At 39.7% G+C, this 14,820-nt stretch overlaps 1 protein-coding gene across 4 annotated transcripts in view; it reads left to right on the forward strand.

Annotated features, from left to right (window-relative positions):
- The window catches only part of LOC114666903 (tumor necrosis factor alpha-induced protein 2-like), a 67,897-nt gene that overhangs the window by 27,288 nt on the left and 25,789 nt on the right, over positions 1-14,820 (forward strand). For all 4 annotated transcript variants that reach the window (XM_028821943.2, XM_051919714.1, XM_028821945.2 and 1 more), the window contains 5 exons: positions 2,730-2,888; positions 3,408-3,587; positions 3,928-4,561; positions 4,648-4,762; positions 13,283-13,405. In XM_028821943.2, coding sequence (XP_028677776.2) covers positions 2,730-2,888; positions 3,408-3,587; positions 3,928-4,561; positions 4,648-4,762; positions 13,283-13,405 — 1,211 coding nt within the window. The remainder of the gene's footprint in view (positions 1-2,729; positions 2,889-3,407; positions 3,588-3,927; positions 4,562-4,647; positions 4,763-13,282; positions 13,406-14,820) is intronic.

The raw sequence follows: 14,820 nt of genomic DNA on the forward strand, positions 1-14,820 counted from the left end.
ACTCTTTTTGATTCGATAAAGATAAGAGAGCAATCACAGCACAACATTATACAGGCACACTTCAGTGGGTACAGTACTTGTATAAAAGAGCTCAGTAGTGTTCCTTGACACATTCCTAGCAAATAATTAGTTGGACAAAAATCCTCAATGTTAGTGTGTCAGAGAGAGGATGTGCAGCATTTATCATAATGGCCATCAGTTTTCTCATCATTCTCTCCTCCGGCAGGTCAAGAGTGAATCCAGTAATTTAATTCTATTCAGTCAGAAGCGCTGTGACAAGTTCTTAGGTAAAATGCAGATACAAACATAGCCAAATTACTAATAACATAATCATTACACACAGAGACACGGGCAGGAAAACAACTAATTAACATAAATGGACAAATATTGTTAGGCTCCATTAATTAATTGTTGAACTATGGTTAGTTGGCAACGAAGCAGAGGAAAATAAAAATCTCAGAGAAAATAAACCTCTGGAGGGTCACCATTCAATATTAGAGTTTGTGCTGGGCTGTTTAATCTGTTGAGAGTCTTTTCATCTGTTAGTTCCAAGGCTCCCAGTATCTCAGATGTCTTTTCCATGGGCAGGAAATCAGCTTAGCAGTAGAGCATTGGCACCAAGTGGCACAGTAGGATACCAAGTAGAGAACAGGATTGAGGAGGGTTAGTAACAATTTGTATTTATTGTAATGCTTACATTTTTGTATAAAGGACTAACAGAGAGAGATGCACTATGCAATAACACACTACCATTAACTGAGCCTCCCTTCTTAATCAGCTTATAGATTTGGTGGGTCTCCCTTGAAGTGATGTTACCAGCCCAGCACACTACAGCATAGAATGTTACGCTGGTCATTGCAGAGTTGTGGAGTATGTAAAGGATGTCAGTACCCACATTGAAGGAACGCAGCCTCCTTAAAGAAAAAAAAAGATTTCTCTTCCCTTTCTTCTGTAGTTCCCCAGTCCAGCCTGTGACTGATGTGGACCCCCAAGTACCTGTAGCAATGCACCACCTCTACATTCACTCCCTGATTAGTGACTGGGTGCAGATATGCTTTGGTACAGTGAAAGCAAATATTCAGCTTCTTGATTTTGCTGATGTTAAGATGCAGACAATTCTCTTTGCACCAAGAAACAAAATATTCCACCTGACTCTTCTACTCTTTCTCACCACTACCCCCCTTTGTCAATACACCCCATGAGTGCAGAATTACCAAAGAATTTCAACAAGTGACATGACCTGGTGTTATATTTAAAGTCCATGGTGAAGAGACAGACAGTCTGTTATGCAAGACACCAAAGGCTTATTCACCTGGAAATCCCTGAAGTGATTAAAAAAACATATTCCTCATAGTGCCGCCACATTTGTCTAAGCCTTGTGGAGCACATAGATAATTGCATCTTCTGCTTATGATGGTGCGGGTTGGCCTCACGTGACTGGCTCCTACCTCTTCAGGGAGCCTTTTGAACCCACTACTGCCAATAATGTACCCAGGGGATGAACCTGACAAATGAAGACACACATACAGCAGTAAGGGGTAGGTGCATAAGTGACAGGGCTTTTATTAATACAATCTATCATGACAAACAGTGTCCAAAACAGTGCAGTGTTCAAAATCCATAATAAATAAATAATTCAATAAAAGTAGTTTAAGTGGAGGTTAAAAACAAATAAATAAGAATCCATTAAAACAAGGTTAAAAATTCCCTGCCAGGAATCTACCCTTTTCGATTCTGAACCTTGGTGCCTTCGCTTTAAAACTAATGTCTCTTCATCTTACTCTGATCGGGCCTCACAGCACAGGGAGACATCCATCCAACAGGTGCAGACAACCTTTTATCCCGGCCTGTGTCCCCGCTGCCATGAGCCATTCCGTGGGGAGCTGCTGAGCCCCGCACTGCTTGCACTGCTGCTGATACTTGGCTCCTCCTGGCGATGGAGCCTGCACCTTCTCAGGGTGAGATTATTTATTTAAAATCAGCTAATTGCTGAGCCATGGACCCGCTGTTCCACAACGCTCCAATCTATGTTCAATTGGTAAACGGCAATGGGTCCAAGTGGTCTTTCACAAGAGGACTCATTTAGTCCAGGACCTGCCTATTGAAGGTCTTCATGATGTGGGACATAAGAGCCAGTGGTCTGTAGTCATTGAATGAAGATATATACAGGGTACGTGATACTAAACTGGAACAGTGTAAATAAGTGTGGTAGTGTGCGTAAATGAGTTCTGTGATGGGTTGATACCTAATCCAGGATTGGTTTCTGCTAAGGGCCCATTATTTTGGGGAAAAACCATTACTATGTGATACTGCAATTGGATTAAACAGGTCTTAATATGGATAAATTGATAACACAAACTAAGAAAAAGAAGAATGTTATGTGCCAAGAGCACCCATGTCTTAAAGGTGACTTGCACTAGTAGAAACATCCAAAAGGAGGAGATGAGATGAATCTATTAAAGTAAACACATTCTGATTGTGGAAGAGAGACACACCAAATAAGTAAACCAGTATTATGAAACATGAGGTCAATAAGCCATGTAATAAGAAGTCACCTAAGGCTATAGCTGTTATGGAACTGGCCATGTAATTAATCAGTAAAGTTGATGGTCCTTTGTCTAGCTTAACTTACCATGTAAAGAAAATGAAATTTCAGAAATTGCAATCTGCATTTAGTCAGGTGAAGTATTTTTATTTTTTTACTGATAATGGCTATGATTCATCTAAAGGTACGCCGTCAGAAGTAAAACACCGAGATATGCTTTCTACATTGAAGAGAGGTGGGCTTAAAAGGCTGAGTATGATCGGCGTTCTTGGCAAAAGTCCATCAAATAAAAAAAATTCAGAGGAGGAATATGCGGTGGAGTTTATGAGTAACTCAATCTCAGGTAAGCCAGACAGCATAAAATATTGAATTTCTTGTAAACACTAAGGCAAGTAAGGACAGACATTTTGGCTCTGTGAGCATTTTTTAGTGTTAATGAACTTTGCTTCAGAAGAACTGCTCTGCTAAAACAGACCTCTCTATGAATAATGACCAGAGGGTCAAAGAGTTAAAAATACATCGGATAGCTGAAGAAACTTTAGGAGCTGAGGCTCTGGAGAGTTAAAATATGCTGTAAAAACACAAATGTTTAAAGAATACATTTCTTCAGAGCTTGGCTAAAATTCCTATTTTTCATTTCCAAAATAAATGGGAAATTCCATCAAATCTCAGGATGAGAACATGTCAGCAGGACAATCTAGAAACAGTGAAAGTGGCCAATCTAATTTTGAAAGCATATCTGTGGTTTTTGTGGGTTTCATTTAAAGTCCCACGCAGCAGTTGTCCAGTAAGCATTGAATAATTAATCCTGCCACTTATGCTTATCATCCCAGTAACAGTCCCCTTTTATGTTTTTGGTCAGATGAGGCCGGCAGTCCTGAGGCAAAAAGTTCAGATCAGTCGTCTCCTCTGAAGAAGGGAGGCTTTGGAAGGTTCAGTTTGAGAGATGCCCTCAAGAAAATCCCTGTGTTCAATCATAACCACTTAGACAAAGTGATGGAAAGCACCCCAGAGCCAGACCTACCAGCCCACTCATTCTCAGGTAAGAGTTTCAAAGTGGCCATATTAGAAGTTTCATAAGAAGCAAAGCAAGAAGAATGTGTTGCTTCATTTACCTATACATACAGAAGAATGTATCAGCACAGGGTACAGGGTGCATTTATCCATAAATGTTTTGTACTGCTCATGCCATCAATAAAATGTGACAGTATCTAGTGCAGAAATACTTGAAGCTTAATGCTAGCTTACTGACCACCTTGTCCCAGATTATCATATTATTTAATTTTGTGGTACATCATCAATTGCTTGTCCTAACTGGAAGCTTCTTAGTAGAGAGATGATGATCTTTCTTTCTAAAGGATCTTTTTCTTTATTTCATGCAGTTGAAACCTTTCAGGAATACTTGGAGCAAAGGAGGCTGTCACAAGCCAGTCGGCTGCTGATTAATGAACAGCAGAGACTATATGATAGCAACAGTGAGACAACACAGGAAGAGAAGGATGAACTTGATCAACACTATAAACAGCTTGCTGAGATCATCTTTAAGGTTGCCAAGAATGCTGTTACCCTTTCAAAAGAGGACCTTTTGGGCTTGAGGTCAGCTGTCAATGCTATTGGGCAGGAAGAGAAGCAGGATGAACTCTACCTAGAGGAAAAAAATAAAAATCCAAAGATTCAAGCAACAAGGCCTAAAGAGTGGAGGAAGAAACACGATAACATTTTGAAGGAAGCCATCAAGGCCAGAATGGAAAACTTGAGAGATGTACCTGGTGATGAGCAGCTGTCCTCCTGTTTCCAAAGGAAACTTTTCAGGATGGGAATGCGAATTAAAGAGGACCTGATTTCAGTTGTGGACAATGTCAAGGACTGCTACCCAGCAAGCTATGATATTTGCAATTTCTATGCCAAGCTGTACCACAAAGAATTTTCCTTGTATATTCAGCATCAGATTACGACTGATTTGGACTCGGAAGACTGCACATACATGCTCTGCTGGCTCTGTAATTACTATCCCAAGTAAGCAATTTTTTCTTTTGTTATTCTGATAACTGTGACATCTTACAATTTCATCAGATTGTTAATATAAATATGTATTTTTACAGTGATGTGTTAAAAGACAAGAAACTGGAAAGGCACATCAACCACCTCTCATTGAAAAGTCTCATCCCTGATGAGAGACTGCACTACCTAGAAAAAGAGTTCATTGCAGCCAGAAAGGTGAGGAAATGCCTGTGCATGATTGATCTACACCAGGAATGTTTCAAGAAACATAAAGCATGTAGAAAAATTAGCACTGCACACATTTTCTAAAAAAAAGGTGCAATTTACAATATTGTGGTTTAATCTGCCACTTTTAGACACGCACTCCTTGAGCTGCAATTCAACAGTTTGTTTTTATAGAGCATGTTTTACAGTGGTGGCTCAGAGCGACATTAAAACCACAAAATACTAAAACAGCACGTAAAATAACACATCGATCAAGCATAAAATGAATAATTAAGACATAGCAAATGTAACAAGACTGGTAACAGTCATTAGGGATTGGAAATAAAACCTGAGTGAGATGCAGATTCAGGAGAGAAACAGTAATCCCCTATGAGACCACAGATGTTGGGCTATCTAAAAACCTGACAGACAGAGACCACTTGGGTCCTCCCACTACAGACCAACACAATTGCTCACACATGTGTCCGTCTGCTTTTTGTATTGTTAGTTTTAAGTCCATTTAATTATGATGCACTTTTCCAGCTTCCATACCCAACTACAGAATCAACCATAGACCTTTTCAAGACACCTTTAAGGATTTACAAATAACCACGTTTTACAGAATTACTTTGACTTGATCGCCTTTCTGAAAATAATTTTGTTGCCGACTTATTTTGCCCTTCGCCTCTATCCTTTTTGATCCATTACCTTCCAGATAGACTGATTCAGCATGTTGAAGCCTGAAAGAGATTTTGTTTCACTCTGCAATTATATAATTATAATTATATATATAGCAATCAATGCTGCATCTTTCTGGGGATAGGAATTTTAATTTTGGTCTGTTATAACAGTGTCAGACTGTGGAAATAACAACTGGAAGGCAAGTCCAAATGTGGGCTCAATTAATAATGATTCTTGACATCTGGTACACATTCTAAATACAGATTACTCAAAATCTAAGGTTAAAGAACCAATCTTAACAAATCTAGAGAGAAAGAGAGAGCAGCATGCCGCACAAGAGAGTTCAGATCAAAGCAGCGTTCCCCTCCATTAGCTAAAAAATGTGGAAGTCATGTACCAAAAGTCATTGCTGAGGAAGTCAGCCATATTGAGAAAGCTGGGTGTAACATTAGCAGCCATGCTAAATTAATGGATCTTCAGCCTTTTGGTCAAAGGGCCCTCAGACATAATGCTGTAAATGTGGAGAGATACACAAATCAGCAACATTTTTCATTGGTCATTGTGGTGTCTCAGCTTAGATGGCACAATAGATCAACTGCCAAGCCTGCTTTGCTTTATGGTTTCTTTGTATTCCCATATCTTTTGAAAGCTGTTGTCCACATACACACTCTTGGTGTACTAATTGCACACAAGAAATCATATCCAAAGATGGATTGTAAAAAATAACTAGTGTCACAAAATTCACAATGAGACATAGCAAGGTTTGGGGCAGCCACCCGTATAATATGGTATCCTGGCTTCAAATCGTTTTTTAAGTTGATAGCACTGCTGTGCACAAAACTGAGTCCAATACAGAACTGAGGGAATAGGGAAAAGGTGGAGGCTTTTAAAGGGGAAGACAGGAAGTGAAGTCAAAGGGGTCGGGGTCATATAGGTCTTCTGTCATTGGTGCGAGCCCGGACGTGACATCACAGGGTCCGGAGCCAGCAAGGTCTCCTTCCATTGGCTTGGTCCCGAAAGTGACGTCAAGAGGACCAGGTGGAATCTCCCATGAATGGTCTGCAGGAAAGGGAGAAAAAGAGTCAGTGCACTCTGCCACATCCCGGTTTGACTCGGAACTGTCCTTACTCAAGCCCTTTAGCTGCCTCCCATGCGCACGTGTGTGACACTAGACAAGGTCAAAACAGGTAAGACAAGATTTAGTAGCACAGCATAGGATGTGAGACAAAAACCATAAGTAGAGAATCTTAGCAAGAATGTCTGAAGCCAAAAATAATGAGTAGAGCCGAAACCAGAACTTTAAGTGTAAATCTTAGTTGAGGGGGAGAAAATAGTTCAGAACCAGATATCACTTTAAATGCTCAAACAAAAAACACTAAGTATTCAGTTGTGACCAGAACCATACACCTGTGAACGTGTCCCAAACTATGGGCGCCTAGAATGAAGAACAGATGGTGAAGTGAGAGAATGCATTTACTTTTACACACCATTAAAATGCATCACATTTAAAATCCTATGTGATGAGCAGATTCCTAGACCACTAAAATCCCAGAAGTGTTTCAGTTATTTTTAGAGGCCAAGGAAAAAGTAAAAAATCAAAACTAAACTACAATTCATGACACTTGGGCTACATAGACTTTGTAAATGTGTCTGTGGACTATAGAGGGAAAGAATCCTACATGGGTGATTCTCTATCTGATGTTCTTGGTGTACATCTCGGGTCATTTGATATGTCATTGTGTGAATGAATAGACTGCCAGGCTGTTCATATTTTTAATTATATTTTTATATATAATATCAGATTTGTATAGATATTTTTAATATATTACTGTAGTTCCAGGGGGTTAATAGGTTCGCTCAGAGTCACAATGCTGAACGATCAGGGTAGCATGTTTGGATGTTTTGTCCTAAACCCACTTTTCTATGGCATCTGTTGGCAGTTTGCTTAGCTAATATCTTGCCAATATCTGCGTCCTCACACTGAGTCACATATTTCATAGACACAACTCCTGGGGTCTCATGTATAAATGGTGTGTATGCACAAAAATTTTGTGTACACCCGTTTCCACACACACATCGAGATTTATAATAATTAAACTTGGCTTAAAGCCACACACATTTTCATGGCAGCCTTAGATCATGCGTAGGCACATCTCTGCTCGGTTTTGTAAACAGACAGAACCCAGCGTCAAAGCAGTGCTACTGCTTCTGTGGTTTCCCTTCCTTTTTCATATTTGCTTCCATGACATGGACTTATTAAATACACCAAAATTAGTTGCATATCGTTTACAAATTTAAGGCACTAGATTGTAATCAATATGTGACAATATAATGGTGCATGGAATGGCCAAACTGTTCCAGCTACCATGGCTGCTTTAGCGTTGATAGAAGATGTTTCAATGGAAGTATTAGAAGAGAGCACAGATTTAGAGATCATACTGATTTCTTGTCCAATGATAATGACTGGCTTCTAAGTCGATTTCCATTTCCAAGTGCTATCCTCTTGGAGCTGTGTGCTGAACTGGAGCTGGATTTACAAAGGCAGAATCTGAAGAATTGTGCTCTACCTGTTCCTTTGCAAGTTCTGTCCACCCTCAGGTTTTTAGGCACAGGATCTTTTCAGTGTGAACTGGCTGGCCGATTGGGTATTTCTGAGTCATGCCGTGCTAGCTGCATGGGATTGGTATTATCTACTTGTCATCCAGATATATAAGATTTCCTTACCCTGTGGTTTAACGGGCAAACATCAAAGCACAATTCGCAGCAATGCCTGGTTTTCCAAATGTAATCAGAGTGGTCAACTGCAAGCACATTGCTGTAAAGATGCCTTCATAGAATGAATTTGCTTATGTAAATGGAAAGCATTTCAACTCCATTAATGTGCAAAATATCTGTGATTTGAAAATGTGCCTCATTAAAGTTGTGGCGAAATGGCCTGACTCAACTCGTGATTCATTCATTCTGAAAAATAGTAGAGTTGGGAACAAACTTGAAAATGGTGTTGTGTGTGATGGCAGGCTTCTTGGTACGATAAGACATTTAATATTACCTCTTTGGTCAAAAGTTATCTGTATGATGTAACCATATAACATGATTACTTAAAGGACCGCAGATATCTGCTGAAGACATGGCTTCTCACCCCCCTTGCCAACCCACTGACTGAACAAGAGCAACATTATAATGATCTCCACTCTCAGGTTTGGGTGGTGGTAAAATATCAGTTATAAGAGCCTTACAAATAATTGCAGTAGCTTGCCGCTCAAGCGGTGTGAGCCCCAGAATTCCACTACCAATTTCAGTGATATTGACACTCAGAGGGTGGGCTGTGACTCGCCATTTCACGTCAACTTTGATATCTGACCACTTCTTTGTCATTTTGGGCACTGTGCAACTTTCTGAAGCTGAACTTTTGAGTGCCTTCACCATGCTGTGCAACTCCAGTTTCCTTTTGTTGCTTATACTACTGCTTAAGCTACCAAATAGTAAGTTTTTCCTTGCCTCCACTTCACTGAGCAGACTTCCATTTTGCATTCGCTGAAATTCTTCTTTTTTACACATGCATTTGCCATTGTCTTTTAAGAAAACACTAAACGAAAGGGGCTATTTATATTGATTTGCTTATTCAAATAGGTGTAATTCTGGGAGGAGTCAGGGTGGGGCTGTAGGTGTGTGCACGTTGATTGGGATTTATAAAGGGAAAGTGCGTAGAACATCTGAATTGCATCTTCATTTTTTTTTGCGTTCACACTTTTCTAATTTTGTCCATATGCCATTTTTTATTCTAAATTCTATGCAAGGAGTTATACATCAGGTCCCTGCTCTTCACAAACATCACAAAACCTACTCACCACATGCCCTTGATGTGCATCTTTGCTTGTCATCTTGGAGCTCTCTTTGACTAGATATCAATAAGCACAGTTCTTTAAGATTGATCCTCAAACCCAACTCACTGTTTACTCTGGTCTGGTCTGCTTCACTCTTCTGATTCACTTCTGGGATTAGCCTGGCATTTGTTTTACCAGCTGTCTGCTCTCACACCACGGCTGAATTTAAAGTATCTTTGAAGATGACCAGCTCTATTCTACTCCACCATGGTCATCACCATACTTTACTACTCGATTAGTGCAAACCTTCTTACCTCTGAAATTCAAAGATAAAACCGGTTCATATGGCTGCATCTGGAGTCCAGCATCAAGGCAGTGTAACCTTTTTGATTGCTGGAAAATGTCACTGTCAGAATTCTGTTCATGTAGAGCATCCTCTATTCATTTCTCAACTACTCTGCTCCATACCAGCATTACTATATCATCTCTTCTACTCAAACTAGTCTTTTTCACTTAATATGGAAAAAATGAGAAATGCAACTTCTAAAGGAGCAACACAATTATAGTTGTTACCAACAGTAGAATTCCAATATAATTTTGTTACCTGCATTTGCTGAGGTGTGATATAACACTGACATCTCAATGCATTTTTTTATATAGTTTATCAATCCTGAGGGGAAATTGTGTTTTCACATGACCTTTGGGGTTCAGAGCACAGGGTCAGCCATTGTACAGTGCCCCTGGAGGCAGGTTAAGGGCCTTGATCAACAGAGTAGGATCCCTACCGACAGTAATACGATTTGAACTGGCAACCTTCCAGGTACAAGTGCAGATCCTTAGCCATAGAGCCACCAGTCCATTTTTAATATAAAATAATAGCTTATTAAAAATGGCTGGGTGATCGGGTGATGTGATACACATTTAGTGTGTTCATGTACTTTTTATTTTTACCGAAAAATACTTCAGAGCAAATCTTGAAATGCTTTTTGTATGGATTGAGCAACCTAATGTTTCCCCAAAAATGCAGACTGAAAATGTATGAACAGAAATAAATGGATAAAAGAGATGTTCACGTTGTAACTCCCAACAACTCCCATTGCCTGTGAACGCTGCATCTGTTATCTACTGGTGACAGGGTCTTGTTCTGCTGACAGTCCAGGGGTTGTCAAGAAATAAGAACTGTGAAGTTTGTTAGATGATCCACACCTAAAATGTTCCTCCACTGCTGAACTCTCCTTTCTCATTGGTCCTGTTTGCATTTTAGACTTTCATTTTACATCTGCCAGGCATTTTGTCATGATTGCCGACCGTTTGCCATTTCGCAGTTCTTCCTTTAGCAGGTGGTTTCCCAGGACAATAATTGATGAATTCATGGCCCTTTAAAATTCTTGAGGAAGCACTACATGTGAATACAGTATTGTTTATGGTATGCTGCCTGGATTGTTATTTATGGGTTCTGTGATGGAGTCTAGGCCATCTGACTTTAAACTGTAAAAATGCAAGTTCAGCCCTCACATGCGAGTCACTTAACCAGTAGAAATAAAATATAAGTGAGCAGTAATTTAATGTATTCTTATCATAGGTGCCATATTGATGTGGGCAAAGGGTATACTAAATGCTTAATAATTATTATAATAACTATTATTAACAGTCAGAAGTGAGCCAAGGCGTATAGTTTAGTCTAGTGAGTACAGGGCAGGCACACCCAGACTCTTATCTTTTCAAGACAATTGCTTAAAACTTCACTTTACCTATTTTTTAAATATTTAAAGCAATTATTGTCTGACAGTGATCAAAGAAGAAAAGCTTTGACACATCTGATCTTTAGAATACTGGTTACAAGCAGGAGCCCACCTCTACACAAGCATCTGCAATCGCTTACACTGGTCCAGTGTGTTTAGCATTTGACTCAATTTGTAATTAAACCTTTTCAGAACTATGTATGCAGTACAACCTGTTAGAATAAAAGACATATTTGTGCAGCATGTTTCCACAACTTTCACTCATGTAGTCTGACATACCTAGTGACTCCGTCCAACTCCCCTGTGATTCACCCTGACAAAATCAAAACAGATTTGATTTTGTCTTAAGACATAGTTGTGGGCTCAGTGTTTGCAAGAGCTGAGAAATGATGAACGCTCACCCAGGAATACTGTGCATATAATGCAGATACATCAAATAAGGAATGTGGGTGTTTTGGAATTTGCAAAACAGAAGAGAGGCCCATCTGTCTGATATCTAATGTTTTATGTACCATGACAGAATGGAAATAAAGAGCAAAGGGCAGAGTGTGCGGCTGAGCTTGCTGTACCAGTAAAGCATCCATACAGCACTGGCTTGGTCAGGAAGCTTGTTATTGGCTGGCAGAAAAAGGAACAAGCTCATGATACTTTGCAAATGTGAAACTGTGCTGGAAAGTCATCATGGAGTCATATAATTTGTCACACCTCGCTGTTAATAGTTGTGTAATTTGTCAGGCTTGGACAGTATTCTAGTCCATCACATGGACCACTGTCACTCACATACACACACACACCCCTTGTGTTTGCACACAGTGACAATTTGCAATTGCCAAATAACATAATATAAATTAAAATTTAAAAAAATGTAATTACAGTAATTCCTTCTTTGTTTGAACATATCTGGTCGTAGTAATTTTAACAAAATGGAACATGTCAAGCTATGCAGTTATGACAAATGTTAGGGAATAACAAAAGTGAAAGGCAAACTTTATTGCATAGACTATTATGAATATCAAATGAATGATCATAATCTTCAGATAACTGAACTGTGAGGTTGGTTTAGTGTAAGGTTAATACTGATAAATGTTTATTTGCTCTGTGCATAACAGCTGACACACCACAGGGTGCTTCATTCAGATCTAGATAACCTTGTGTTGTCCTTGCTTCCATTGTATACTTTACAGTTAGGAAGGTCATTTAACTTTCCTCTTATGACGTAAAGCATTGGGAGGTGTGAGATGCTGAGGCACTGGTTCTCTTCAATTTGCACTCAAGCAGCTGGGAAGACTTTATAAATCACAAACAGTTTGCTGATGCAGAGGTTTTCGCGCACACATAGCTGGACTTGCAGATCCAGGATTGCCTGTGCTTGTAGAAACAGCCTGTGACAGTGAATACCTACCTCACGCACACAGTCTGCTGGCATTTCATTAACTTGTTTTGGGTCATCTGCTTGACATCAGTAGCAGATATCTGAGATGAGAAAAAGGTACATATAAAAAATGAACAAGTTGGTGGAACCGCAGTCAAGGTTAAATTGAGACAATAAAGTAATTTGTAGTTGAAATCACACAAATTGTTTCTCTGTTTTAAGATAGACAAGTTTGAAGTTTTGCCAATGGTTTTCAATGGGAAATTTTGAAATTTCAGAACTTTGTAGAGCATTGTCTGTGAGAGATTTCTCAATGAACATTGAACTGTCTCGACAAGTTTCTTTGAAGAATAAGCATTCCACATTTCAATAAAATCAGTCTGGGGTCCAAGCTGTTTCATGTGCAAAGACAGATGGACATGGCTATCACAATAGGTGTTTCTCACATTATATGCTAATACATCTAAAATGAATGCAAACAGTATGAGTTAATCAGGCACTGTTGAGGCAGAGTTTGCAGATGCTTCCGCTATCCTTTTCAGTTTTCCCTTGTGTGGTCCATTTCTCTTTCATATCCTAAACATGTGCTGGTTGGGTATCTTGTTGTCTAGTTTCTGTGAGCATTTATGTGGGAGTATTTTCTGAAATGAAAATGCCTCATGTCCAGGGTTGGTTCCTACCTTGTGCTTTTTGCTGCCAGAATAGGTTTCACTTCCTCACATGGAAATAAATGGTTTCAGAAATAAATGGTATGGAAATAAATGGTTTCAGAAGAAGCATGAGTTTTGATTGACTGTTTTAGAATACAATATAAAAACTTTAAATTTCCTTATTTTGTTTCACCTTTCATTGTCATTGTGAGAAACGTACAATCCCAAGTGTGGACTGACTTTGCTGCTTATTCTGCTTTCAGGAATGCATTAAAGGTTCTCTGCCTAGCACCCTGGACATTTACTTGAAAAGATGGAATTCAGAGGATTTTCCACAGCAAAGTAATGGCTATTATAAGACTTCAATGGCTGATGATGTGATACAGGTATCCAACAGAAGTTTCTATTATATGTAATCTGTTATCACTAGGAAGTATGACAAATTGTAACCTGATTGTTTAATTCAGATGCAAAATAAGAAACGACTTATAAGAACAAACCTATAGATGGAGGGTGAGCGTGTCTCATTTCCCCCTATTGAGTGCTGGACTTCCTTTTCTCGTTCTGGAGAATGCTGTGGTAATGTGATCTCTGCTATGAATGAGACCATAAATGCATAATTGTAGTGGTGTTGTGTCGCCTGAACTGCCCCTCTCTCCACTCATTAGACACAGCAGGAAGACAAAACAGTTGTTTTAAATTCTCTTCAGACAGATGTATACACAGAGGAATGCCAACCACATCTGCTGAAAGAATGAACATCGCCAAGTGAAAGGGAGCCCCTGAATGAAGTTCCAGGCTCCCTCCCTCACTTGGTCCTCCTTGGTTTGTTTCCCTTTGTATAAGAAAGTGGAAAGATGCATTGGGAATTTGTGGTCCCACTGTCTCAGGGGATGTAGAATGACAGGAGCCTTCAAAAGCTGAAGAGCAGCTGTTGGGTGTGGCGCCTGTGAGAAAAAGCTCCATTAGGGAGTAACAGACTCACTATGGAGGGAGGCATCTGTAGAGAAACATAAGGGAGGGAATACAGCAAAGGAGTGAGTGAGGGGCTCACACAGCTGTGCAGGATGTGCTTGGGACGGAACTGTGTTCATGCCCCTCACACTGCCTAGTCATGCTTCTGAGAAACCAGTTATAGCACCAATGTACTGAAATCTCTGGGACATTTGTGTCAAAGGAAGTCATCAAGTATCTGCCCAGCTTAAGCTTTACAGGCGTCCGGCAAATGACTGAGCAGTCTTGGTTACCAAAGTATTTTGTACAAAAACAGCATTTACAGTGCATTGAGTGTAAAGTGCCTTATTCTTTTAAGTTGTCTATAGATGAGATCTTTACAGATGTCTCTATGGATGGTTCAGAGAATGCTATGCCTGCCTTCAAGGTGGTCATTGTTGCTTTATAGGAAAAGGACACAGGAAGCCAGGCAGGAGAAGGGATCATGGACCAGCTCTGGCACACAAAGTCTTTATTCACTGGAAATAGACCGCTGATATCCTCCTGTAGACTGTTTGAGGTCCAGGTATCATTAAGCTTTCACCATATGAGGGGAGAGCCTCAAAGAGGAAGTGACAGGTGAAGGAGCACTGGCTACAATTACACTTCATGATTCCATTTGGCACTTGCCATCTATAAGTCAATTTCTGACTGTGTTTTGCCCTGATGCACTTATCTACCAAATATTTTCATAACAACATATCTGTAGTACTAGGGTGTTGTACCATGTTAGCCATTATGGATGTAGTGAGAAGTCAAGCAAAATGACACCTTTTATTGGCTAACTAAAAATATTACAATATGCAAG

Source organism: Erpetoichthys calabaricus, chromosome 16, assembly GCF_900747795.2.
Source record: "Erpetoichthys calabaricus chromosome 16, fErpCal1.3, whole genome shotgun sequence".
In the NCBI taxonomy this organism is placed as follows: Eukaryota; Metazoa; Chordata; class Cladistia; order Polypteriformes; family Polypteridae; genus Erpetoichthys; species Erpetoichthys calabaricus.